The sequence below is a fragment of the Protopterus annectens genome, chromosome 13.part0 (genome assembly GCF_019279795.1).
Source record: "Protopterus annectens isolate FY-2018-M chromosome 13.part0, PAN1.0, whole genome shotgun sequence".
Classification (NCBI taxonomy): domain Eukaryota; kingdom Metazoa; phylum Chordata; order Ceratodontiformes; family Protopteridae; genus Protopterus; species Protopterus annectens.
The window spans coordinates 1,161,295,997-1,161,321,948 of record NC_056747.1 but is presented as its reverse complement, the minus strand read 5'-3'; the positions used below and the strand labels follow the sequence as shown (position 1 = coordinate 1,161,321,948).

The window sequence follows — 25,952 nt, the reverse complement described above, 5'->3', positions numbered from 1 at the left end:
GGTCGGACAAGGGTCGATGCCACGCACCCTCGAGCCGCGAGGAAGCCCAGCGCCGAAATTCTTCAAAGAAGAAATCGGAGCGGCGGAGCCGAAGACAATTGTATCGGCTCCGGCGCTACCACAGTCTCGGTCCCGAGGCGCCCGGCTCGAGCTCAAAGGAGTCGGAGGAGGAATATTTATTGGAACAAGTTGAGGCATCGACTGATGAGTCGGACTCTGGAGCATTTGGGCCAGTGCCTCGGACTTCAAAAGTCTACTCACTACCCTCTGGAGGTCGTGATCTGAGAGCCTCGATGACCTGGAGGAGTGAGATCTGTGGCTCCATTCACACAGCAGGGGAGACGCTGGAGTCGAATGAACGGAGCCAAGGGACGGTGACCTCGATCTCTTTCTAGATGTCGGCTCCGATGGTCTGATCGGAGCCGAACCAGCAATCTCTAATGCCTCGGCTCCGGCCGGAGCCGAGGAAACCACAGATACTGCAGTCAAAGACTCATCGGCTCCAGCCGGAGCCGATGAAGCAGTAGGCTTCGAAGCCTTAGGCCTCGACTCTGAAGCTGGAGCCGAGGTATTGGAAGCCTTAGAAGGTTTCCCCGATGACACAGAAAGGGAACCTTCAGGCTTAATCAAACCCCTCAAAATGAGTTTATTTCTTCTCTCCTGCAGGACTCTAGGGCTGAAGCCATGGCATACAGCACAAGAGTCCTGCAGGTGTAAAGGTCCCAGGCAATACACACAAGAAGTGTGACCGTCTGTCAGAGACATTTTCTGACAGCACGAGTCACACTTCTTGAAGCCTGAGACCTTTGTATCCTTGGACATACTCAAGGAACCGAAGTGTAATCACACACAGAAAACACACACACAGATTACACTGATAGGGGTTCAAAGGGAATTATTTAAACTAAATGTAAGTTAAGTTAAAACTCCCTAATCAAACACATACACACCCTAAGGATAGGGAAGGAAGGGCCCGAAGGCCTTAGGGAAAGAACTATAAGTTCTTTAGGAAAAAAGGGCTGGATAAAGGTAGAAGGGATAATATCCACTACACTAAGGGGAAAGAAAAATACACTAAGCTAGCTTAAGTCTAAAGAATTTAAACTAGTCTAACTTTCACTAACCTGGAGCCGGTAGAAAACACACCTCGATCGCTGTAGCGGCAAACGAGATCTGAGGTAACTCACGCCTAGCATTGTGGGATATAAGGGGAGCCTCGAGCCGGTGGAACCAACTCTCGAGCTTTTAGAGTGGCCGAGTCGGAGCCGAGGTCGGCTCCGAACCCATCCAGCAAGAATGAAGGCGAGATAGACAACTTAACATCTGAGGGTTATGCTACTCAATGCCAGGAGTTTAAATCTCAAAATGTACACGCTCAAAGCACTCCTCAGTATGGAGAACGTCGACATCTGTGCAGTAACTGAAATCTGGTTCAAGGCTCCAGAGAGCACCCCAGCAGTACCGGGCTACAACTCATACCACACGTTTGGCCACAGAACACGGACCAAAACACAAAAGGAGGGGGGGGTGTATCCATATTCATCAAAGATACCTACACCTCCAGGTTAGTGGCGCAGCATGATACCTCTGAGATCATCCTTGTGCAACTAACATCGGGCAAATCTGCAATGCAAATTGTGGCCTGCTACAGATCACCCTCCATGACTCAGGACCACCACTCCACCTTCCTGGAAACAATGGAAAACATGAAGGTTCTATCGAACACCCTGATTTTGGGCGATTTCAATTACCCTACCATTCACTGGGAAAACTACTCGAGTACAAATTCCCAGGCCCAGCACTTCCTGGAATTCATCAACTCAAACGCCCTGGATCAGCTGGTAAACTCCCCTACCAGAGGTGAAAACATATTGGACCTGGTCATCACCAACATGGGCGACAGGTGTTCCACACCGGAGGTCAACCCGTCACTGGTTAGATCAGACCATAAACTAATCACTCTGGATGTCCACACCCCACCACCACCCCCAACTAAGGAAACCACAGTAAAAAACTTTTCTAAAGCAAACTTCACCTTACTTAAGACAGAGGTGGTATGTTTCACAGCCCCCGCGCTAAAGGATAATGCTGCCCATGATGCAGAAACCTTTACAAATGCACTCTATGAGCACCTACAAGGATGCATGGATCATGCCATCCCTAGCAAAACCAAGACTCACTCCTCTAAGAGAAGGAAACCAGTTTGGTGGACCCCTGCAATAAACAGGCTATACAATAGAAGGAGGAAACTAGTTCAGAAAAAAAGCAAATCCCAAGAAGGAAAGACATCCCTGATCAGTATCAGTAGGAAACTAAGGTCCCTCATGAAATCATCTAAGGCTAACTTCGAAAGAAAAATAGCCAAGGATTCAAAAGATAACCACAAAGCCTTCTTTAGCTACGTTACGAATATAAGTGGCAACTCACAGATATGCACTGAACTAGTGCAAAATAGCACAAAATATACTGAACCCACTGATATTGCCAACATCCTGGCAGATAGATTCAGTGCAAACTACACCTACCTCTCACCTCCAAAAGGGCCCACAACAATACCGGAAAAGTGTAGTGTCCCAAAAATCACAGACGCACAGGTGAAAACAGCCCTTTCAAAAGCCAAAAACGCAGCGTCAATGGGACCAGATGGTGTCCCAAGCTGCGTCTTGCACGAAATACAGAAAGAACTAACCCCCCACCTAAACACGCTGTTCAACCTCAGCCTCTCCACAGGCTACGTGCCAATAGAATGGCGCACAGCAATGGTTATTACTCTCCACAAAGGAGGGGCCACAACTGACCCTGGTAACTATCGCCCCATAAGCCTGACTAGCCTGGTCTGCAAGGCTATGGAGCGCATCATCATGAAACTCATTAACAAAGACATTGGGAACCTCCAAACACTTGACCGGACCCAGTTCGGCTTTGTTAAGGGAAGATCATGCCTACTAAACCTGGTTGACTTCTTCGAGACAGTCACCAAGGCCATAGACGAGGGAAAGGTGGTTCACACAGCCTACCTTGACCTCGCCAAGGCTTTCGTCACCATTCCCCACTCGGGTATTACAGAAAAACTCACCAGCCTGAACATAAACCCCTACGTCATGAGATGGGTTGCCAACTGGCTTACAGAAAGAACTCGCATGGTAAGAATAGCGGGCTCTAAACCAGTCACAAGTGGTGTCCCGCAAGGCTCGGTCCTGGGACCCCTACTATTCGGCATATACTTCTCAGAAGTACAGGCAAACACAGGAGGACTATGGCTAAACAAGTTCGCCGATGACTGCAAACTGGGAGCCATAATTGTCTCTCCGGCTGACACGGACATCCTCCAAAAGGGCCTTACTGAGACGGACACCTGGTGTCAAAGTCATGGCCTCAAGCTAAATGCCAAAAAATGCATAGTCATCCCATTTGGGAAAAACAAAGCACCCACGAATTACCACATAGGCGGCAGTCCCCTTAATACAGAAGAGGTAATAAGAAATCTGGGGACCCAGGTAGATCGTAATCTCTCTTTTGACAATCATATTGCCAAAGTAGTTAGGAAATCCTTCTATGTGGCCCATCTAATTACTAAAGGGTTTGCATGTAGAAATAAAGAGGTTATAGTGCCCCTCTACTCATCACTCATTAGACCCACCATAGAGTACAATGCCCCATTTGGGATGAACCTCACAAGACACTTCCAACAGCTGGAAAGACCACAAAAGTACCTTACCAAGAGGATTACTGGTCTCAAACTTATGTCCTATGCAGCCCGACTGAAAAAACTCTGGCTGTACTCAGTGGCATATCGCTTACTCAGAGGTGATCTCTGCCTGACTTACAAAGCCATGTCCAACTCAGAATTGATGGACATGCTCCACCTAAAGTAATCCAAGTCACTGCGAGCTCTAGTGAGCTAAACCTCACCACAACAATAAATAGAACATGTTGGAGGGATAGATTCCTGTCACAGAGACTCCCCCATGCTTTGTAACAAAATTCCAAATTACATTAGGCAAAGCCCTCACTAAATTCAAGAGAGGTTGCCGCTGCATTTATTTTATCCATGGAAGCCTTAGAATGGCAAACAGCAGATGTGGCTACTGCCCTAGTAGAATGCACTCTCGCTGGTGATGGTAACTGGAGATTCTTTTTATTGTAGCTGAAAGTAATACAGTCTCTTAACCACCTTGACAAGGTGACTTTCAAAACAGATTTCTCCAGAGATGGAGTGGAGAAAGACAAATAATTAGTCCGATTTTCTACATTCTTTAGTTCTGATGACGCAGAAACATAATTGCCTGTACACATCTAGCAAATGTATGCAATATTCACCTTTGTTGGAAAAATCTGGGAAGAATACAGGTAAGTCAATGGATTGATTAATATTAGTTTCTGAGACCACTTTTGGGAAAAATGATGGGTTGGTTCTTAGTGAAACCCTTTCCTTATGAAAAATTAAATATGGAGATTTTGAAGATAGTGTGTGTATTTTGGAAATTCTTCTGATGGAGGTAATAACTATGGCCTTTCATGAAAGAAACTTTAAGTGACAGGTAGCCGCCAGTTCAAAGGGGGAAAGGATTAAAAACTGCAGAACCATAGTCAGATCCCAGGGAGCTAGAGGATCTTTATAAGGTGGTTTCAACCACAAAGTTCCTTTCAAAAACACTTTACACAATCTATGGGAAATTAGAGGATGATCTTTAAAGCCACTGTGGAAATTGGAAATAGCAGCTAGTTGGACCTTAACTGTAGAGGCAGAGGCTCCTTGTGCAAAAAGCATAGCTAAAAATTCTAATACCTTTTCAACTGGTGCAGAGAAAGGATTAAGGCCATTATTGTGCACCCAAACAGAAAATCTTTTTCACTTGCTGTGGTAAAGTTTCCTGGTGGAAGGTTTATAAGAAGGGAATATATTTGTTTGGACTGGAGATGATAAATCTTTCTGCCTGGCAATTAATGGAATTGGAGGAACCAAGTTGTGAGCTTAAGGTTCTGAAGATTGGGTGCACCAGTCCCTGTGAGTGAGACAGAATCTCCAAAACTTGATCCAGTATCCATGGATGGTGACTTAGATGAGGCCACAGGAAGGGGAACCAGACTTGATGAGGCCAAAAGGGGGCAATACGGATCACCTTGTTCTTCAACCTGATGCTTTATTTAAGGAGAGAGGAATCAGTGGAAAGGGGGAGGGTAGCATAGATAAACCCCGAGGGCTAATCATGAAGGACAGCATCTCTTGTGGATTCCCCCTAAGGGGGGATTAGGGCAAAGTAGCTGCTGCACTTATTCAGAGGTGATGCAAATAGGTCGCAGCAACACTGGCCCCAGCAATAGGAAATCTCCTTTGCCACTCTGGGATTGTGTGGCAGAAGGATGCATCTGCCCAGTTTGTCCACTATCATATTCGAGCTCTCCGGGATGTGTGCTGCTATCAGAAAGTGGATGGAGGATATTGCCCACTGCCACACTCCAAGAGCCTCTCGACATAGGGGTTAAGACTTGGTTCCACTCTGTTTGTTGATGTACCAGACTACTGACATGTTGTCCGACTGAACTGCAATCGTTCCTAGAGGGAGGACAGCTTGGAAGGCTTGCAACACTAAGAGCACTGCCCTCAATTCAAGAACACTGACATGCAGACTGGCCTCTATCGGGGACCCCCAGATAAGCCCCCCCCCCCCAATCTGGGAGGCTTCCATGGTCACTATGGCTTTGGGCTGAGGTGGAACGAAGGGACAGCCTAAGAGAATTTCCTCGGATTCCATCCATTAGAATAAGTCCCTTCTTGCAACCACTGGTGCTTAAAATGGGATGTGTCACTGGATGTGTCAGGATGGACCACTAGGATGCCAAAAGCCATTGTAGTAGTAGTCTCATGTGAAATCTTGCTAGTGGAACCAAGGTTACAACTGCTGCCATTGATACTAGTGCTTGAAGGACTAAAAGCGCAAGTATCTTGTCACTGGAGAAAAGGCCTTGCTCTTGGGGTCTTATCTTCTGTAGCCTGTGTAGAGCAAGGGAAGCTGTATAAATGGTGGTATTTAGACAGGCTCCTATAAACTCTAAATCTTGAGTCAGGCTTAGTTGGGATTTTGATTGATTTACTGTAATGCCCAGATGAGCAAATAGGCATAGAACAAAATCTGTTGCTTGAAGCAGTAAATGCCTGGTGGGAGCAGTGATGAGCCAGTCGTCTAGATAAGGAGACACCCAGGATCCATGCAGTCTCAAGTGAGCTGTCACTGTTGCCAAACACTTGGTGAACACCCTGGGGGCTGTGGTGAGGCCAAAGGGCAGCACTCTGAATTGCAAATGACTGGCTCCTTGCCAAATGCAGAGGAACCTTCTGGAGCACTTGTCTATTTTCATGTGGTAATACATGTCCTGAAGATCTACAGAGCCATCTTCCTCTAAGATGGGTAGAATAGACTGAACCATGACCATCCAGAATTTTCCCTGCTTAAGAAACTTGTTCAGAAGGCTGAGATCTAAAACTGGTCTCAAGTCCTCTGTCTTTTTTGGCATCAAAAAGAACCTTGAGTAAAATCCGGATCCTATCTGGTCTGGTGGAACTTCTTGGATGGCTCTTTTTTTCTAGCAGCTTTTGAATTTGCAGAGCTGTTTGATCCCTCTGATTGAGTAGAACATCGGGCAGTCTCCATCTTGATCTTGGAATGAGAATGAAGGGGATGTAGTAACCTCTAGCAATGATCCTTTGCACCCAAGTATCTGAAGTTATTTGCCATCAGGCTCTCAAGTGCAGAGAGAACCTTCCCACTACTGCTTCCAGAGGTAAGCAATCGGGCTCCCTTTCAGGAGTGCTAGTAGGGATTCCCAGATAAAGAATCTCTGGAACTCTGATTTTGCAAGCCACCTCTGCCACGGGGTCAACGTCTTCCACTGGAGCTCCCCCCTCTGCCCCAAGGGGAGCCACTGCCATGTGTGTCCTGAAAAGGCCCTTGGGATTTTTTGAACCACATCTTCTCACTCTTCTGTTCCTGGAATAGGACCGTTGGCGAGCAGAGAAACATATGCCCACTGCAGATAGGGTCTTTCCATCTTTCTCGCACCTGGCTAATATGTCTTTGACTTTGGGACCAAACAGGGAAGATCTGTCAAAGGAAGCATTGACAAAAGAAGACTTAAATGGCTCCGCAAACTCACATAAGCGCATTCAGGTGTGTCGCATTATGGCAATGCTGGAACCCACTGCCCTAGTCATCCCTTCGGCTGGATGCGCAATGAGCCTCATGGATGAGTTAGAAATAGACTCCAGGGTAGCCAGTTGAGAGGCCACTTTATCTTGAACCTCCTCAGACACAGCTCCCACAAGGGTATCTGACAACTCCTTGATCAGATCCCTCTGGAGCCTAGTAAAGTGTGTCATAAAATTCAAGGACCTTAAAGCGAATGTCAATGATGCATACACTCGCTTTCCGAATCTGTCCATCACCCTGGACTCTCGAAAACTCTCTTCCGCAAGTTCTTTCTTGGTGGCTGCCACAACCACCATGGCATCTACTGCTAACCCCTTAGCCCAATGCTGGTAGTCCTTTGCTGCTGTAAGAATTCTGCCCGGTTTCCTGGGGATTGTCTCTACAGAGTCAGGGGCCTTCCAAGCCTGCTGCGCGATCAATTTAATAAGATAGTCAGCAGGAGGGGTCACCCAAGAGGAAGTTTGGTGAGCACCAAAAGCTTGCAGGTACACCAACTCCTCAGAGGTAGGGCCTTTGGGCTTCCAGTTACCCCTCTCTTTCAGAATTTCTAGAATGTCTCCAAAGGAGACTTCTTCTGGTGGTGAACGAGGGGAACCATCATCAAGGTCTATGTCTTCTGTGATATATTCTTCTAGGGAATCTAAGTGTTTCTTCTTACACTTCTTTTTCCGGGGCATCTCCATAGTGGGGATTCTCTGTGGAGGACTTGAAAGAAGAAGGGCCCTGTGCAAGGTTATCCTGTAGCTTTGGTGCTCGTTGCCTGGCGTGAAGGTTGGTGGCAGCTCTGGGTGAGAGGGAGTCCCAGGATAAAACTCCGATAGGGGAGGGGCCAGTTGAGAACCTGCAGAGGCTAATGCCCTCTCCCTAACCGAGAAGGCAGGTCCCCCTGAAGAGGGATAGGAGCCCAGAACCAAAGACAACCTTAGAACCATGGTTCCACCCTGCTTTGAGGAATCCACCCCAAAAGCAGAAGCCAAGGAAGAACCCACACCAGCTGAGGCTCTGAGAGTCAAGAACTGCACCAAACAAAAAAATGGAGCCGATCAGAGCCCCTCAGATCCAGCAGCAGAGCTATGGCCCTGGATGCCCGTCAGTTCCAATGGACCAGAGGAACACAAGAAAGACTCTGGAACTGAAGGAGTAAAGGCTGTCAGCACCGGAGTAACTGGAACTGGAGGTAACAGAGTCGTAAGCTCTAAACCCTCAAAGTAGGTCAGAGGAGGAAAGTTTGGTGGAGTCTTGGGAGAGAAAGTCCCAACTCCAGAAGGGACTGGGGCCTGGAAAGATACAGAAAGAGCCCTAGCCACTAGGAGCTGATCCACTAACCTCACAATGTCGACTTCAGTCAGACTCCTAGAGGAATGGACAGAAAAGCTCGAGAGAGAGTCCGGTCATCTAGAAATGGACTAGGTAGCTGTCCCACAAAGGGGTCAACTAAGGGGAAATATCTTGTCCTGGGAACACTGATGAAACTCGATTGTGGCACTGGGGGGAGGTACTGGTTCCAAAATTTCTGACAGTGCCACAGGGGAAGCCAATACCACAGGAGAAACTTGAGTTATCAGTACTGAGGAGGCCTGCACCAAGACCTGTGGTGCAGAGTTAGTTATCACAGACAGTGCCGAAGAAGTCAGTTTTGTAGATTTCTTACCTTTAAGCTTTGGTTCCACAGGAGATGTGGAAGCTGAAGATTTGCGTTTCTTGGCTGCCACAGCCAAAGGGGACACCAGCACCAAATGACTCCTCTTCTGTCCATGTTCCAACTTTGAAGAGGGGGATGAAAGTGAAGATATGTCAGACTTGGACAGAGCCTCCTCAAAGGAAGACTTAATCAGGCCTTTTAGTATCAACTTATTTTTGCATTCTACGAGGGCCCGGTGACTGAATGCTTGACAAACTGTGCAATCTTGTTGTAGATGCAACAGGCCCAGTGACTGAATGCTTGACAAACTGTGCAGTCTTGTCGTAGATGCGATGGGCCCAAACAGTATACACAAGAACAATGCCCATCCGAGCTGGCACCTACCTACCACAATCTTGACACTATTTAAATCCAGTAGTTCCCTTAGGTTTGTCCACCATGTTAAAAATGGAAAACAATAAACAACTAACAGCACTAAAAGAAGCACACACACACACACACACACACACACACACACACACACTACCAGCAATGGTAGGCCAGAACTACCAAAAAGGTAGTGAAAAGGGAAAGCACTACCAATGACAGTAGAAAATAGCACACTCACTCGCAGAAAGGAAACAGAGATAGAAATAAATAAGGAAAAACTACCAACGATGGTAGGGGAGAACACTGAAGTGGAAAGGGAGAGGGATAGATAAAAAACAAGTAAGGTAAAGTGGGTAAAACAATATTTAACTTTAGATACATAAATATATATATATATATATATATATATATATATATATATATATAGATTATATGTATGCATGTATGTAAAAGAATAGCAAAATTTTTAAAGAAAACCATGAAAAAATTTACTTAGCTGCCGAGAGAATCTGGCTGGCACTTCTTGCGACAAGAGTGACAAATTGGATCTGTAGTAATCTGGAGAGGGGTATTTTGGCTAGAGACTTAGCTCGAGAGTTATTGGCTTGCACGAGCTGTTATAACGGTCGAACCGGTTCCGAGAATCCAAACAGAGTCCCAAAGGTCAAGGATAAATGAAGACTGACAACATTAGATCTATAAATATACAAAAATGAAGCAGAAACTCTAATCAGCTGCAGTCCCTTTCCTTGAGGGCAATAAAAGTAGCTATCCATTTTTCAAAGACATCACAAAGCACATATTCATATTGCCAAATAGAGACATGTTTTTTTTTCCAATAAGCAAAGGGGGAGTCTCTGTCAGCACAGAAATCATCCACATAAATATATTTTCTCTCAAGAAAACATACAAATTTTTACTTAAATGCAATACACAGAACTATCCCTAGGTTTGTACGAAATACTAGGCACTTGGTCTGCAGACCATTTCAAGCCTGCCCATCCAATTATCTACATTTATCTTGAAGGTAACAAGGGTGTGGATACATTTCTTACTACAGAAAGTGGAAGATAAAATTCAAAATATTGCCCATGAGCTGAGATGACATCACTGGCATGTCAGCAAATGTCAAGACAGCTGTAGCTAGAGGGGGTGGGGGCTGTCTCTACACACATTTTGTAGCACTTAATCCCTGCTTCTTAGCATCGTACACCTGTAAACTGCTCAGGCATTTCTGAGTTTAAGAACCAGCAGCACAATGAGGTGAATGTACATCCACAGTTAGGGACAGCCGAATATTCCAGCTATCAATTTTCAGAACTGACTTTAATCCAGGGTCATGGGGAGCTGAAGCGTATCCCAGTCAACAACGAACATAAGGCAGGAAACAATTTGCTGATGATAGCCCAGTATCCGATGCCTACATTTTCACTTGCAGACTGCATGAATTCCTAGAGCGTTCAGAGTATCACTGATTTAGCCAACTGCATGTCTTTGGGATGTGGGCAGAAAGCAAGAGCACCTAGCAAAACTCATGCAGGGGTGAAGGAGGTATGGGACTTGCAAACTTTGTTATCCAAAACTGAAACACTGTTATCAGAAATAACTGTAAAGGGCTAGCTTATGCCAAACGTATACTGCGACAGACTCGTGCTCTGAAACCCTAAACTGGATAAAACGGTTATCTAAAATGAAGGAATGAATAACTGTAAATATCTTTAAAGATGTTCACTGCATAAATGATTAGACAGTTTTAGGTCAGTACTGAGTGTAGAACTACACACAGAAAATTCAGTCAAGAGGCCAATGAGTCTGGTGTGTTGAAGAGCTTTGGTGATAACAATTAATGATTCTGTTTTTGTTGTTTTGTCTTTCAGCTTTTCCCGGTTAGGGGTCGCCACAGTGGAACTCCGGTCCCCTAATGATTGGCAGAAGATTTTTACGTGCAGAGTTGCCGGTCCTGACGCACAGCCTTCAACGAAGGTACGCCCATTCACGCATGTTTCCACACAGAAGACGCTCTAGCTGAGAATCGAACAGGACAACGTCTTACTGTGAGGCAAGAACGCTACCGCAGCACCACCACCGCAGTTAATTAATTATTCTGTTTTTATGGAGTGCAAATGCCAGCCCATGCTAATCTGGCCTCAGTGCAGGATCTGTGTTAGTCTGCATGTTGGGATAAGAATTCAGTTTACATCACAGTTAGGCTCATAACCAAAAATCCACAAGTTATGGTTTACCATTATACTGCCTTCCTCCTGCAGTCAGATACATTCTAATGCACACATACAGGAAAGGAAGAAGAAAATTAATGACATTCTGCACTTACTACTCATATACTGAGTAATGAATCATTCTCCCTTTTGACAAAATCCTTTTGAGGACAAAAACTTCCTTTACACAATCTTCTTAAGATACCATATACTCAGCACAAGGTCTTGATTCAACCCCCTAGCAAACAACATAGCAACAATGACCAAAGAACCACAGACTGAAAAGTCAAACTTGTGTGATATTTTACATAGAACAATTTTAATGATACCACAAATGCCAAATTTCAAAGTTTATGTTCACTGTGAGAATGGACACATGAAAACTGAAACGCACAAAATGTAATACCAACCTGTAAAACACCCTGCTACCACCTGATGAGGGAAGTGGGCTAGGATGAAGATCCTGGAAACACCAACCGCGGCCAACACAAGCATGTATAATCCATATGGTGTCACCTTCAAAACCAAACTGCAAGACAAACATGCAGGTAATAATCCTCACGCCACCACTCTACAGCAAAATAAGCTTCATTTCTTCTAATGAGATTTTTAATTCAAAGCCTTCAAGACCTTTTGCTAACTGGCATACTGAATCTGTTTAGTATTTACATGCAAGGAATCCATAAAACATAAGAAAAAGAAGAATCTGTATAGATACACTTCTCTAATGTGCTTTACATACACAATAGTGAGAATGCTACTGAAGTAACAATGAATGACAGCAGACAGTATTTATACTCTCTCTTGCATAAAGCCTGAACATTGCATGCATTTTGCTTTACTACTGGGACAGTTGGTTACAACACTAGAAAAACATTTCCATTGGGGAATACAGAAAAACAGATCTGAAGAAGTGTTATTTAATTAAAAAAGGACAATACAGGGTATACTAAGAAAAAACACAATGTATTTACCTAATGGAATTAAAATTTCAAGGAAATCAGAGACTTGCACAACAGACCTTGCATGCAACCAAGCACTGTTTTGCAGGTTTAACTTTTCTTTGGTCCTTTACTTGAGGAGTTTGTATGCAGTCTGATTCCAGTGTGATTTTTATTAACGGAAGCTTGGTACAGTTTTTTCATTCATTAGGCATTAAAATATCATCAACAATGCTGTCAAATGTACACCAAAAAATAAAACTAAACATATATTAAACAAAAGTTGAATCCTATGTAATATCGAACACTTCAGACACCAATCTTTCAAATGTAGTCTGCAAAGGGTTTCTTTGCAGGTTAGTCAAAAGCTATTCCTTCTGATGCAGCAGAACAAACTCCTTTAAGAGCTGACATACTACTGAATACAAAGGACGGCTTGATTACCTTGGAAGAATTAGAAGTAAGTGAACCTTAGATCACCCTTGACCTCACTGAGACCGTGTAATAAGAGGAATCGGACAGGATGCTTATAGCAGGCACTATGACCAAAGCCTGATTAGCTTTGTATTTTTGCTGAACCAGAAGTCTCCTGATGAGCCTAAAAATCAAAGACAAAAGGTAAAAACTTCCATAATGAAACATCACTCACAGTGGAACTCCAAGGATCTGATGAGTGTTTGCCCTGTGCATTCTGTTCTCCAGAAAGGTACACTCCTGATAATCGTATTCCATAGCCAACAAAGACTCTCGTAACCCCAATGTCATGCAGCACATCTGGTAGGAATGTATGGCCCCCTACTTATTCACATACCACACTACCATGATGTTGTATAATGCCACTTAAATTCCACTTCTCAAACACTTAATGAAGGCACTGATTGCCAGAGACACTGGAAGCAATTCTTCCAGGTTTACACAAAACCTGACAGTTCAATGGGCCATTCAACTTCTGAGGGAGTTTAGATGAGTTTCCCAACCAGGCTATAATGCATCTGCTACCAGGTTATAAGTAGGAGGAATATTTTTGAATGGTCTGCCTGGATTCTGCCGAATGGCAGCAATAAACCACTGATTTTATTCAGATATAGAATACAAAGACGTACAAATGATCCCTCTCATTGGTAGATAAAATGTACCATGGGCCTCCACCTACTCTCTTTTTTAGGGCTATGCATAAATGGCACATGTTGTTTTGTATTCACCTTCCTGCTTGATTGTTTAATAATGCAAAATGTATTTTGAGTACATATTAAATTTGTAGTCTTTGACATTTTTTGTCAGCAAGAAGTGAAACAAAACTTACATGTTCAAAGGTAAGTACTAGGCTAGGTACCCTTGTGGGCCAATTTAAGTCAAGTCAGTTTCCCAAAGAGAGAATCAACCCTATACTTTGAGTCTCTGAGATAAACATCTTAACCATTAAGCCAACTCCCAATCCCTACACCAACAATACCCATTTCAGAACACTTCAATCATGATAGACCACTCAAACTGCTGTTATAATCCCCAATGTCCATTCTCAACTGTAGCCATTTGATTGAATGTGTATGCCTTACCTATCTGGTTATGATAAATTAATGGCCACAGTAATGTATTTAAGTTTGCTTCACACAGGCACAGATGAGCCACAATAAAGTATTTCATTTACTTAATACAAGCGTGCTCTAGTCTTAAAAATCATTTTTAATTGAGAAAATAAGAAAGCAAATTCCTTTCATCTGCAGACAGCTACAATCCCCTCTCCACCCTGCATGTAGTTACTTTGTTGGTGGTAAACACATCAGATTTTAGGTTATGATGAAAAACATTGTCACAGTAAAGTACTTTAGGTTTGTCTGACACAAACACAATAGTCAAAGTAAAGTAGTCCAACTTTCTTACAAAATGCACACTAGTCCTGCAAAGCCATAACAAAGACTGACTAAAGGGAGCAGAGAAAATAAGTTGCTTTCATCCACAAACAGACCCACAAAATTGAATGAATATGGGGTGTGTCAGAATACAGACAAGACAGTGGTCATTACAGCAAATGAGGAAATCAGAAGCAGAAAACAGACAGAAGGGAAAACAGTGGAAGAGGTTGACAGATTCAAATATCTGGGAGATGTGGTTGAACAGAAGTTTGAATAAGGTCAAAATAATAAGGACTGCTGTAGCCAACTGGCATAATGTGCAAGAGGTAAGGTATCACAGAAGAATGCTAAAGAAGCTGAAAGGTGAGGTGTACAAAAATGTAGCATGTACAGTGATTCTGTATGGCACAGAAACCATGCTGTACTTGTGCACATTCAAACAAAGTTCCCAAGAGCACTTTCATTTTGGCTGGAATATACTCCAAATTTTCTCTCTCTGATGGTAAACCAAGTAAGTGACTCTTATCTGAAACTATCTTGGTATATAGCACTTGACATCCTTAAAATTCACAGTTGTTGCTAAAAATTTCTCCTGTGGCGATGTACCAAAGTGTAACCATTCAGAATGTTGACCTTGAGAAACGTGTTCACACATAACAGGCCAAAGATATACCTCCTTTTGCCTTCTGCTGCAGACACCAGGAAAACCATGACCAGAACCTTGGGAACCTTTCAAAATAAGGAACCTATTCAACAAACAAAGGGTAAGGGCACTTCCTACAATACTGAATCTGTGAGAAGAGCTGTAGACCAAAATAACAATTAGGCCTGTCACATCAAGCATTGGGACTGCTTGGCAGAGAAATATTTTTCCAATCAACTAAACTCTCACTCTTAAAATCGAAGAAGATTCAGTCAAAATATAAACCAAATGAAAAATGCATGATGAGAAAAAAGGTACAGTGGAGTAGTAGTGTGGAATGCTTACAATTACCTAGATCCAGTTGCCAATAATAGCTAGGACAGATTCTTCAGCTATGCACTTCCTTTGATAAGCATGGCCCCAGATGAAGACCTGGACCTTCAGGTCACACCCAACTTATAATATTTGGCAAGTGCATTCAGGGACAATCAAGCTGCAGCATCATTAGCGTCATCCAAGGCGGTATAAAAGGAAAAAGTTGCGAATACAAAAGAAATACCTTATGGGGTGTATTTTAGAACACATTTGTAGAGCTTTTCCATGCAGTTTATAACAGAAGCCTACATAATTACAACATAATTCAGACAGGCACTGTTTAGCAACCTTTCTCCCTTCTCTCCCTTTAGTAAAGGAAGCAGTCACTCATGTAGCTGAGCTATTTCTGTATGTCAAGGCTGTAAAGATACTCTCACAATCATAATGCTGCCAGAAGAAAAGTCCATGTGGTTTAGAACAGTCCATGTATCTACTGCCATAGATAAGGAATAACTGTTATTTAGTGAAATCCTTACTCTGTGAAAGGCAATGTACAGAGGGATCAAGCGATAAGGCTTGCAAGCTCAGAGATTTGAAAAGCTAAGGTGTCAGGCACTAGATATATTGTGCAAGGCTTGAACTCTGAGTCCAATGCTTTTGTAGAGTTAAAGGGAGGAAAGTGAAATTAGACCCCCTATTTCAATATTGTCTTCCAAATAGTCTTTCAGTCAAATAATAAATAACTGCTTACCATCTACAAACCACAAAAGGGCTGCTGGGATCAATCTCTATTCCAACAGTGTAGGAATTTTATTCCAAGTTCTAGCTACATCAGTCAGGTCTCTCACTCGCCATCTTCTCAAACCATTACTAAAAGACTTTCTCTCTGCTCCTCATCTGAGACATAGCTAACACCCTTCATCACCTTTCTTATACCTCCCTTCAAAGCACCAAATCACTTAACCTGCTTATCCCCTTCTAATACCTCACTTTACTGTACGTCTTAAACTACTATATAAACTTCTATGCAGCACAACCAAATTACTATTCTATAACTCCTTCTCTGATAACACTCAAACTTGCCCATCTCCTTCAGAGCCTCACTCTACTGTAGTTCATTAATTACTTCTATCTTATACATCACTCTTCTAACTGCCAAGTCTCAGTACAAGGCTTGTAGATTTAATGTTTGTGAATATCAACAGAAATTGTATTATGCTATGTATTCACTGAATCTGCATTATAAATTTGTTATTGTAAATATTGACTGCATTAAATATAATACCTTGGAGCTTTTCTCCCTGGGCCTCTGCTGAAAAGGAACATCTGCGCTCAGTCAGACTTTTCCGGTAAATAAATAAAGTGAGCTTTCCTAGCATAAACTATTATACGAAAAGGAAAAGCTTTTTTGTACGAAGCAATACACTGTTATATTCCTGCAGATATTTTGCGGGTAGACACCTTACCAGAATAGAATGCGCAAGTTTGCAAACGTGAGTAATAAAACAGCTAAGCAATCCTTCTTTGTGCTCTAAGTTGTCCAGTTTATCGAAGGTAATAAGTATTTTAGTCTCTCAGACTTCATCAGATACAAGGTTTCTTAAGAGAAGTGGGTTGCCTCTTCAGAATCACAGCCAAGACACTAATGTCCACTTAGGGAGTCTCTGTCCATAACAAATACTCCTTAAGGGGATGGCAAACTTGGCCTGCTTTATTTGACACTAGGGTCATTGTAGAAAGGTGTTCCAGTACACATAACTGGCAAAATCCCAAAAAGGTGTCATTAGTTGCAGGAACAAATAGGAACACTTCTTTGCTGTATTGCATGGCTTTGTCAGCACTTTTTCTATGGCTAAAACATCATCAGTTTGTAAAGTCTAAATCCCTACATCAATCTTAAAATGTCAACTATTTTAGGATCATCTGGTAGTAATGGAGAAGAATGGGAAACTTCATCATCAATATCTTCGGACATCTGATCATAATCTTTGGGCATTCCAAATGTGTGTTAAGCAGACATGTTTTACTTTTCTTCCAGTGTTAGGGATGACCTCATAGAAGTTTCTGCTGTCTTCCTGGACTTGCCAATTTAAATCACAGATGCAGAAGACGGAAGGTAAACTATCTGTGGTAGAGGGAAAACTTCAAAAGGGACAAGAAGGGGGTAGGTAGACTGGTGAAAGTAAGAAAAAAATAAGAACAGGAGAAATTTGTAGGGTTGCCACCCCTCCGTTTTTTTTCCGGACTATCCGGAAATCAAAGCTTTAGAGTTTTGGCAACAAGGCATATATTAGCTCATAAACTACTCAAGTCCAAATAATAAAAACATTAATAACCCAAAAATTTGGGAACAGATATTTAATATTATATTAGCATAACACTTTTAACTTGAAGGTATTCACATTTATATACTTGCTTGGAGAGAATTTTGTATTTAAACTGTATATTACTGGAAATGTTATTAACTACTTTTTGTTTTTTCTCTATTCTTAATGTTTACATGGAAGCATTCTTGTAAATATTGTATATTTGTTTGGTGTGATAATTAGTGATATTAGTTAGTAGTCTTTTGTTTTGTATTTTTTCTTTTAAAATTTTGTTTGTTTTTACTTGTGTATGAAAATAATATAACAATAAAGATTTATTATGAAAAAAAAAAAAAAAAAAAAAAAAAAAAAAAACTGATTCTCCGGTAGTCCGGAAAACACTTTACAAACTCCGATATTCTGTTTCAAAAAGGAAACAGACTATCGGAGTTTAGAATCGTTGACTTACTATGCTTTTTTACAGAAAAGCATAGTAAATCAGCCGAAAGCAGGCAGCAGGAATGGAAAAAGAGGGCATTCCCACCGAGTGATGTCATTGTGACATCACAAAATGGGTGGAATGTGGGTAGGGGAGGGATGGGCGGGGTTACTGGTGACACAAGGGGTGTGGCTTTACTTCGGTTTTAGCCACGACGAAAGGTGGCATCCCTAGAAATTTGTGAAGCAGGAGAAAGTATAGGGCCTGGCAAAATAATGAGCATCTTGTAGGCATCATCTCAGGAACCTAAACTGGAAGTGTGATCAATATCAAGGCTGGCAGTTTCACCCAACGCCACTGGCTCTGTCAGCTGAGTAATGTGAAGGCTGGCTTCATGTACAGAAAATCAATTCCCATCACAACAAACCCAATTATAAAGAAGAAGCAAACAAAACCCATTACAACTAAAAAATGGACATTTCTACTGAAAATAAATTAAAATAAATCATTCCTTACAATTTCAAAACTAAAGAAAAGTAAGTGGACTATATTTTCTGAAAGGGACTAGACCCCCATACACTCCCATGTGGAGAGGCTTTGCACCCATATATCTTCCTTACTTAGTGTGTGCAATATATATATATATATATATATATATATATATATATATATATATATATATATATATATATATATCTTGTTTGTGTCTTTCGGCTTTTCCCGGTTAGGGGTCGCCACAGCGGAACTCCGGTCCGCTAATGATTGGCAGTTGATTTTTACGTACCGGCTTGCCAGGCCTGATGCACAACCTTCAACTAATGTACGCCCATTAACGCATGTCTCTACGCAGAAGACTCTTTAGCTGAGAATCGAACCGGAGAGCGTCTTACTGTGAGGTGACAACGCTACCGCAGCACCACCGCGGAGATATATATATATATATATATATATATATATATAGATATATATATATAGATGGATCTACTTCATATTATATATTTACCCACTGCAGCGCGACCCTGGAGTTATTATAAATAGTTAAGGGGGATGTGGGGGGCATAGCCCCCACATTATTTAGATAAATATTGTCATCTCTGTTATAACTATCCACATGTATCTGTGAAATTTACTATGTATGTGGGGGGCTACACCCCCACACCTCCCCCATCTATTTATTCTAACTCCAGGGTCGTGCTGCAGTGGGTAAAGGGCATTATGCTTTGAAAGTCATGTGTCGATGCTATGAGTTTCGACCAAATGAGTTTTCGGTGTTTTGAGCTTTAGGTGTTTTGGTCTCTCTGAAAAGTTTGTCGATCATATGAACTTTTGATCATATGAAGTAGATCCATATATATATATATATATATATATGTGTGTGTGTGTGTGTATATATATATATATATATATATATATATATATATATATATATATATATATATATATATATATATATGGTTTACCATCAAAATTTTGAATATCATTATGCAAGTTTTGACTGTCAAAAGGCAGTTTTTAAAGTCTTGTGACGGCAATTCAAAATATGTCGAACCCGCAACAGCAAATGCTAGTGTGCATTTGCTGTTCTGAGATCAACATATTCATTGGAGATCGCACTACGGTGGGTGCCCTTTTCTTCACTGTAGTGCGATCTTGGACTTGTAATATGGATGGTGCATGGGGGCTTCCCCCCTTCAAAAATGTGCGCTGAACGTCACTGGACGTTCAGATAAATTTGAAAAAAGTCAACAATTCAAATTGTTGACATTTTTCATGTTTCGTAATTTTGATTGGTCGATGTTATTTTCGACAATGTTTTTGAAGTAATTAATTAGTCGTAGAAACATTGTCGAAATTTTGATAGTAAAATTATATATGTATATATATATATATATATATATATATATATATATATATATATATATATATACATATACACACACGCACACATTACTTAACGACATACAATGGATGTGTGTGTATATGTACGTATATATACAGAGACACACACCCACACACAGTTGCACAACTAAGAATGTTGGCAATTACGTAAAGTATATTACAGTCTAACACCAGTTTGTTGTTGACAATAATGATGGCATCTCACTTTGCTACTAAGAGCTACAACATATAGGTTCATACTAGGCTATCTGCCCCTAAGGCATTTATAAGCCTAGCCAGAGTGTGTTTGGCTTTCACCACCCATTTTAAATTAATTTTGCTATGCCCTTTTTTGAGGTTAGTATACTGTGCCTCTGTCTAACAGTGACACAAAATTGATAACCGGGGTAAACCTACTATCTCCCATCCACTCATCAAGATTCCTCTTGAAGAGAGTCAATGAGGGACTCTGCCTAACCTGGACTGGGATTTTATTCCAGAGTGAAGGGAGCCTCTGGGTTATGAATCTGTCCCTCCAGCATGTCCTATTTATTTCAGTGCTGAGGTTCAAGTCTCTCGAGCGTGTAGCTCGATGGGATTTGGATTTTCTGAGGTGCAGCATGTCCATTAATTCCGGGTTGGACATGGCTTTATACGTCAGGCACAGATCGCCTCTGAGCAGGCGGTATGCCACTGAGTAGAGCTGGAGTTTCTTTAACCGGGCAGCATATGGCATCTGTTTGAGCCCTTTGATCCTCTTGGTGAGGTACTTTTGGGGTGTTTCCAGTTGCTGCAGGTGTCTGGTAAGGTACATCCCAAAAGGGGCATTGTACTCAATTATGGGCCAGATGAGGGATGAGTAAAGAGGCACGATGACCTCCCCTGATCTAGATGTGAATCCCTTCATGATTAGATGGGCTATATAAAATGTTTTTCTAACCACTTTGGCCACGTGGTTGTCAAATGAGAGACTGCTATCAACTTGGGTCTCCAAGTCCCTAATTACTTCTTCTGTACTTAACGGATTACCACCTATGTGGTAATTTGTGGGCAATTTGTTTTTGCCAAAGGGGATGACTATACACTTTTTGGCGTTTAGCTTGAGGCCATGGCTCTGGCACCAGTTGTCTGTTTCTATGAGGCCCTTTTGGAGGATGCTTGTGTCGGCTGGAGAGTCGATTATGGCGCCCAGTTTGCAGTCATCTGCGAACTTGGTCAGCCACAGTCCTTCCGTGTTGGCCTGTACCTCCAAGAAATATATACCGAACAAGAGAGGTCCCAGGACTGAGCCTTGTGGGACGCCACTTGTAACTGGTTTGGAGTCTGACATGGCTCCAGCAATTCTAACCATGTGGGTTCTGTCCTTGAGCCAGTTTGCAACCCATCTAGTGACATAGGGGTTTATATTTAAGCTGGTGAGCTTATCTATAATGCCCGAGTGGGGTATTGTATCGAAGGCTTTTGCGAGGTCCAGGTAGGCTGTGTGGACCACCTTCCCCTCATTAATGGCCTTGGTGACTGTTTCAAAGAAATCAACCAGGTTTAAGAGGCAGGATCTGCCCTTAACATAGCCGAACTGGGTAGGATCCAGTGTCTGTAGGTCCCCAATATCTTTATTTATGAGGTCCATGATGATCCTTTCCATAGCTTTGCAGACCAAGCTAGTCAGGCTTATGGGGCGATAGTTTCCAGGATCCGTTGAGGCACCACCTTTGTGGAGAGAGACCACTGTTGCTGTACGCCACTCTTTGATTACATATCCTGTAGTAAGGCTGAGACTGAACAGTAGTTTTATGTTTGGGTTTAGCTCTTCTTGGAGGTCATGTAGGACGCAGCCCGGGACACCGTCTGGTCCCATTGATGCTGTGTTTTTTGTTTTGGAGAGGGTGGCTCTTACCTGAGCATCTGAGATGTCAGGGGGCAGCACTCAGCTGGGATAGATATTTGCCCTTTTGGTGGGGAGGGGGGGGGGAGTTTGTGCTGAACCTGTCAGCTAGGATGTTGGCAATGTCTGTGGGTTCAGTGTATTTTTTGTCATTTTGGACTAATTCTGAGCATATCTGGGAATTCCCACCCAGGTTCCTAACATAACTAAAGAAAGCCTTGTGATTATCCTTAGTGTCCTGTGCAATTTTTCTCTCGAAGCTGGCCTTAGACGATTTTATGAGTGCCTGTAGTTTTTTGCTAATACTGATCAGAGATGCCTTCCCTTTTTGGGATTTTGCTCTATCATGTAGTAGCTTCCTCCTTCTATTGTACGGTACAGTACGTCTGCCTTTGGAGGATTGGGTCTTGGTTTTATTTGGGATTACATGATCCATGCATTACTGAAGGTGTTCATAGAATGCGCTTATAAAGGATTCTGCGGTCTGGGCCGTATTTTCCACAGGCCCGGGGGCTTTGAAGGATTCCACCTCGGTTTTGAGGAGTGTGAAATTTGCTTTAAAGAAGTTTTTCACTGTGGTTTTCTGGGCAGGGGGTGGGGTCGGGATGTGAATATCCAGTGAGATTAGTTTATGGTCTGATCTTACCAGTGAGGGATACACTTCTGGTCTGGAGCATAGAGTCCCCATGTTGGTGATGATCAGGGTCCAGTATGTTTTCCCCTCTTGTGGGAGTGGTAACAAGTTGTTACATACTATTTGAGTTTATAAATTCTAGGAACCTTTGGGCTAGGGTGTTGGAGCTAGAGTAATGCTCCCAGTCTATGTTTGGGTAGTTGAAGTCGCCCAATATAATGGTGTTTGGAGTGACCTTCATATTTTCCAGTGTTCTCAGGAAGGCCGAGTGGGGTTCCTGGGTTTGGGAGGGTGGTCTGTAGCAGGCTATAAACTGGAAGGCAGTTTTACCCACTGTTAGTTGCATATGGATAGTCTCTGATGCTTCGTGCTGTGCCACCAACCTGGAGGTGTGGGTATCTTTGACGAATATTGATACTCCCCCTCCTTTTGTGGTTCGGTCCAAGTTTTGGGGCCAAAAAGCATGGTATGAGGTATAACCTGGTAGTGCTGGGGTGCTCTCGGGAGCCTTGAACCAGGTTTCTGTTACTGCACAGATATCGATGTTCTCCATGCTAAGGAGAGTTTCGTGTGCATGCATATTGAGGTTTAGAATTCTGGCATTGAGTAGCATTACTCTTAGTTTCTTATCCCTTGTGATACCTATGGAGGTGAGTTTGTCTTTTGAGCCTTGCCTAAAAAAGGCACTATGGCGGTAGCAAGAGCCTTTGCCAATATCGGAAAGCCCAGGGGTGACAGGTGCAAGCCGTCCCTAGCGAAGTATTGTGGCTTGTCGAGCATGTCATCCCAGGCTGACAGGCATTGGACCCCCTTTGAATGACACCAATACTTAAGCCAATTGTTGAAATTGATTATCTTGTCTTCATACTGTGGCATCATTCTTGGTGAGGGTAAGATGCTACTCAAGGTCAGGGTCATACCGACCTGGGCTACATGCTCAGAGAGCTCCTCTATGTCTCTTTTCATGTAGTCCAGGGAGGTACGTCTCAGGTCATTCACACCAGCATAGACAATGACTGAGTCATATTTGTACTTGCCTTGGAGTGACCTGAGTGCTTGTGTTATGTGGCGGATCCTAGCGCCAGACAGGCAGCTCACCGTGACCTTCTCCTTATTCAGCCTGGTGAGCGGGACGTCAGTGTGCCTGACGATAGAGTCACCTATTACAAGTGTATCAGGTGTGTTATTTAGCCTTAAGGGCTGTGACTGTTCGGGACGCTGGCTTTGTGAGCTATGTGTTGCACATATTTTGTTTTGGGGTAGCGGTTGCTTGGGTGTCTGCTTTGGAGGTCTCTGCTGCTTAGGCAGATTTTTATTTAGAGCCTCCGAGTATGTTTTTGTGTGTTTATGTGTTTGGTTTGCTGTCGTGGTAGGTCTATGTGAGACTGGAATTGTAGTGAGTGTGGTTTCCTTCTCCTCCTGACTGGTTACGCCAGTACTGAGTTGAGAGAGCTTAGCCTCCAGTTTGGCTATATGGTTGCATCTCTCACATGTGTTGGAATTTGTTGGGAGGAGGAGAGGGTTGTCTGTGTACATGAGGCAGTTGTAACATTGCCTTAAGATTCCCAAATTCACCAGCTGGACCGGAGAGGAGATTGACAACTGACCTTTGGACATGCTAGAATAGTATTGGGAATTCCTTTATAATTGAAAAAAGGGCCAATGGGGAACAAGGTACTCAAGGGGAGTTTGTGAGGGTGTAGTGCTTTTAATTTTTTAGTGCTGACTTAGTGAGCAAGTGCCAGGTAACTTAAATGCAATGTGTTACAGGTAACTTAAATGCAAAAACGACAAACAGTAACTTTCTTCAAGTGAAACAAGGAAATAAGTACAGTAAGCAATGCAGATATCACTAGGGATCCACAGAAGTGCTGAAAAGCTGCGTTTTAGGTGGAATTAGCGTTTCAGGAAATAACAAGCAAACAAACAACAAGCATACAAACAAAGCTAGATTCAGCAGGCCTGGATCTAGTCTATGCTACAGCAAACAAGGTGTACCAATTTCAGTAAGAAACAGTTCAAATATGCAGGCACTATAAGCCTTTAACCAGAAATTCCCAGCTCAGAAGGGCAGAGTCCAGCCACTCCTCCCACAAGAGTGCAGACCACGAACCTTCTTAATGTAAAATAACTGGCCTGAAGCCCAAGTGCTTAAACCAGAACTAATACACTTTTAGAATAACAGACACTGAGCCCTCAATCAGCAGTTCCCAACTTAGAAGGATGTAAGCTACCTGTCCTGCCACCATAGCTTTCAATACATTTACATCAATCTGAAAGACTTTGATGCGACTGGCATCATTAAAACTATATTCTCCTGTGAAGGCGCATTATTCATTTCACTTCCTTTATGCTGCTTCTCACTATCTGTGAAAGCACTTGTGAAGTTTTTTTTTTTTTTATCAGTGGGAGAGTAAGTAACAAAATGATTATGGGGTACCTCCTCAACACTTTGCAGTTTCCTCGACATGAGAAGTTTGGCAGGCTTTTCTACAGTACATTCTGGTGGCATTGTTAAACTCCTGCAGATAATGGTGTTATGAATGGTGCCCATTCAAACTAAAGCCTTTGCACATTTGTGTACAGGAGAGAGGGGGACAGGATTTTCTTGTCAGAGAAGCAGTACTATTGGAAGCCATGACTGTAATAAGACCCAAGTCCTGTACAAGACAAAAATAACATGGGGGATACCCATCAATTAAAAGCAGAAAATCATCGTTAAACAAAGGCAGAAAGTTCAGGAATAAAAGACAGAAATGGCAACAAAAGTCACCTAAGAAAGTTTTACCTGTAATAGTGACAAAAAAATCAAAGCAACCTGGTGCCATCTGCCATTGAACTAAATCCTTTTAGCAGAACAGAACTCAGAACTAGGAGTCTCTGTCCAGTGAGGCCTGGGCTTACTTGGAAATTCAGAAGCAATTTGGCTTTGCAAGACTCTCTATCCTGTAAAATCTGTACACGTCACACTGCACTCAAGTTTTGTGGAAGATCATCCCAGTTAGAGGGAAATTTGGATTGCCTTCAGCTGTCACCATCTTTTTTGACAGTATCTTTATTTGATCTGGGATGAGCAAATCTGGTGGCAAAATCAGAAGAAAGGGAAGGATCTACATGGACACTTCTTATAGCACAGATAAAGTGCTGCCTAATTAGTCAGTTATTTGATCTGTGTGTTAGCCAAGGAAAGAGTTTCTAGCCTGACAAAGAACTGCATCCTGGAACATCTTCAAATTCACAATGGAAGATCAACTCTTTCTGAACAGCCTAACCCTGGAAGACTGACCTTTAAGGAAAGCTGCTGTTCCTGGATATGCATATTAAAAGAAAGAAGCCACTTCTCAGAAACCTGACGTGGGGGGAGGTCACTCATACCATATACAACAAATATTTTTTTCTTCTTCCATATTTCTTAAATCTCAATAACAAAGGAATTACCTGTTTCCTGAGACAGGACATCTAGTGAACTGAATGATTCTAAACTTGGGAATCTACCTCTGATTATTGTCATCTGGCTATATTCCAAATACCACATGCTGAAAACTGCAGTAAATACCATCATAAAAAATAACCTTTATAATTAAGTTGGAACAAGGATTTCAAACACAGACATTAAAACTGGA

General features: G+C 42.5%; 1 protein-coding gene across 1 annotated transcript in view; it reads right to left on the bottom strand.

Annotated features, from left to right (window-relative positions):
• Nucleotides 1-25,952, bottom strand: part of G6PC3 (glucose-6-phosphatase catalytic subunit 3) — a 298,078-nt gene that overhangs the window by 134,342 nt on the left and 137,784 nt on the right. Inside the window, exon 4 of the mRNA XM_044055160.1 lies at nt 11,846-11,964. Coding sequence (XP_043911095.1) covers nt 11,846-11,964 — 119 coding nt within the window. The remainder of the gene's footprint in view (nt 1-11,845; nt 11,965-25,952) is intronic.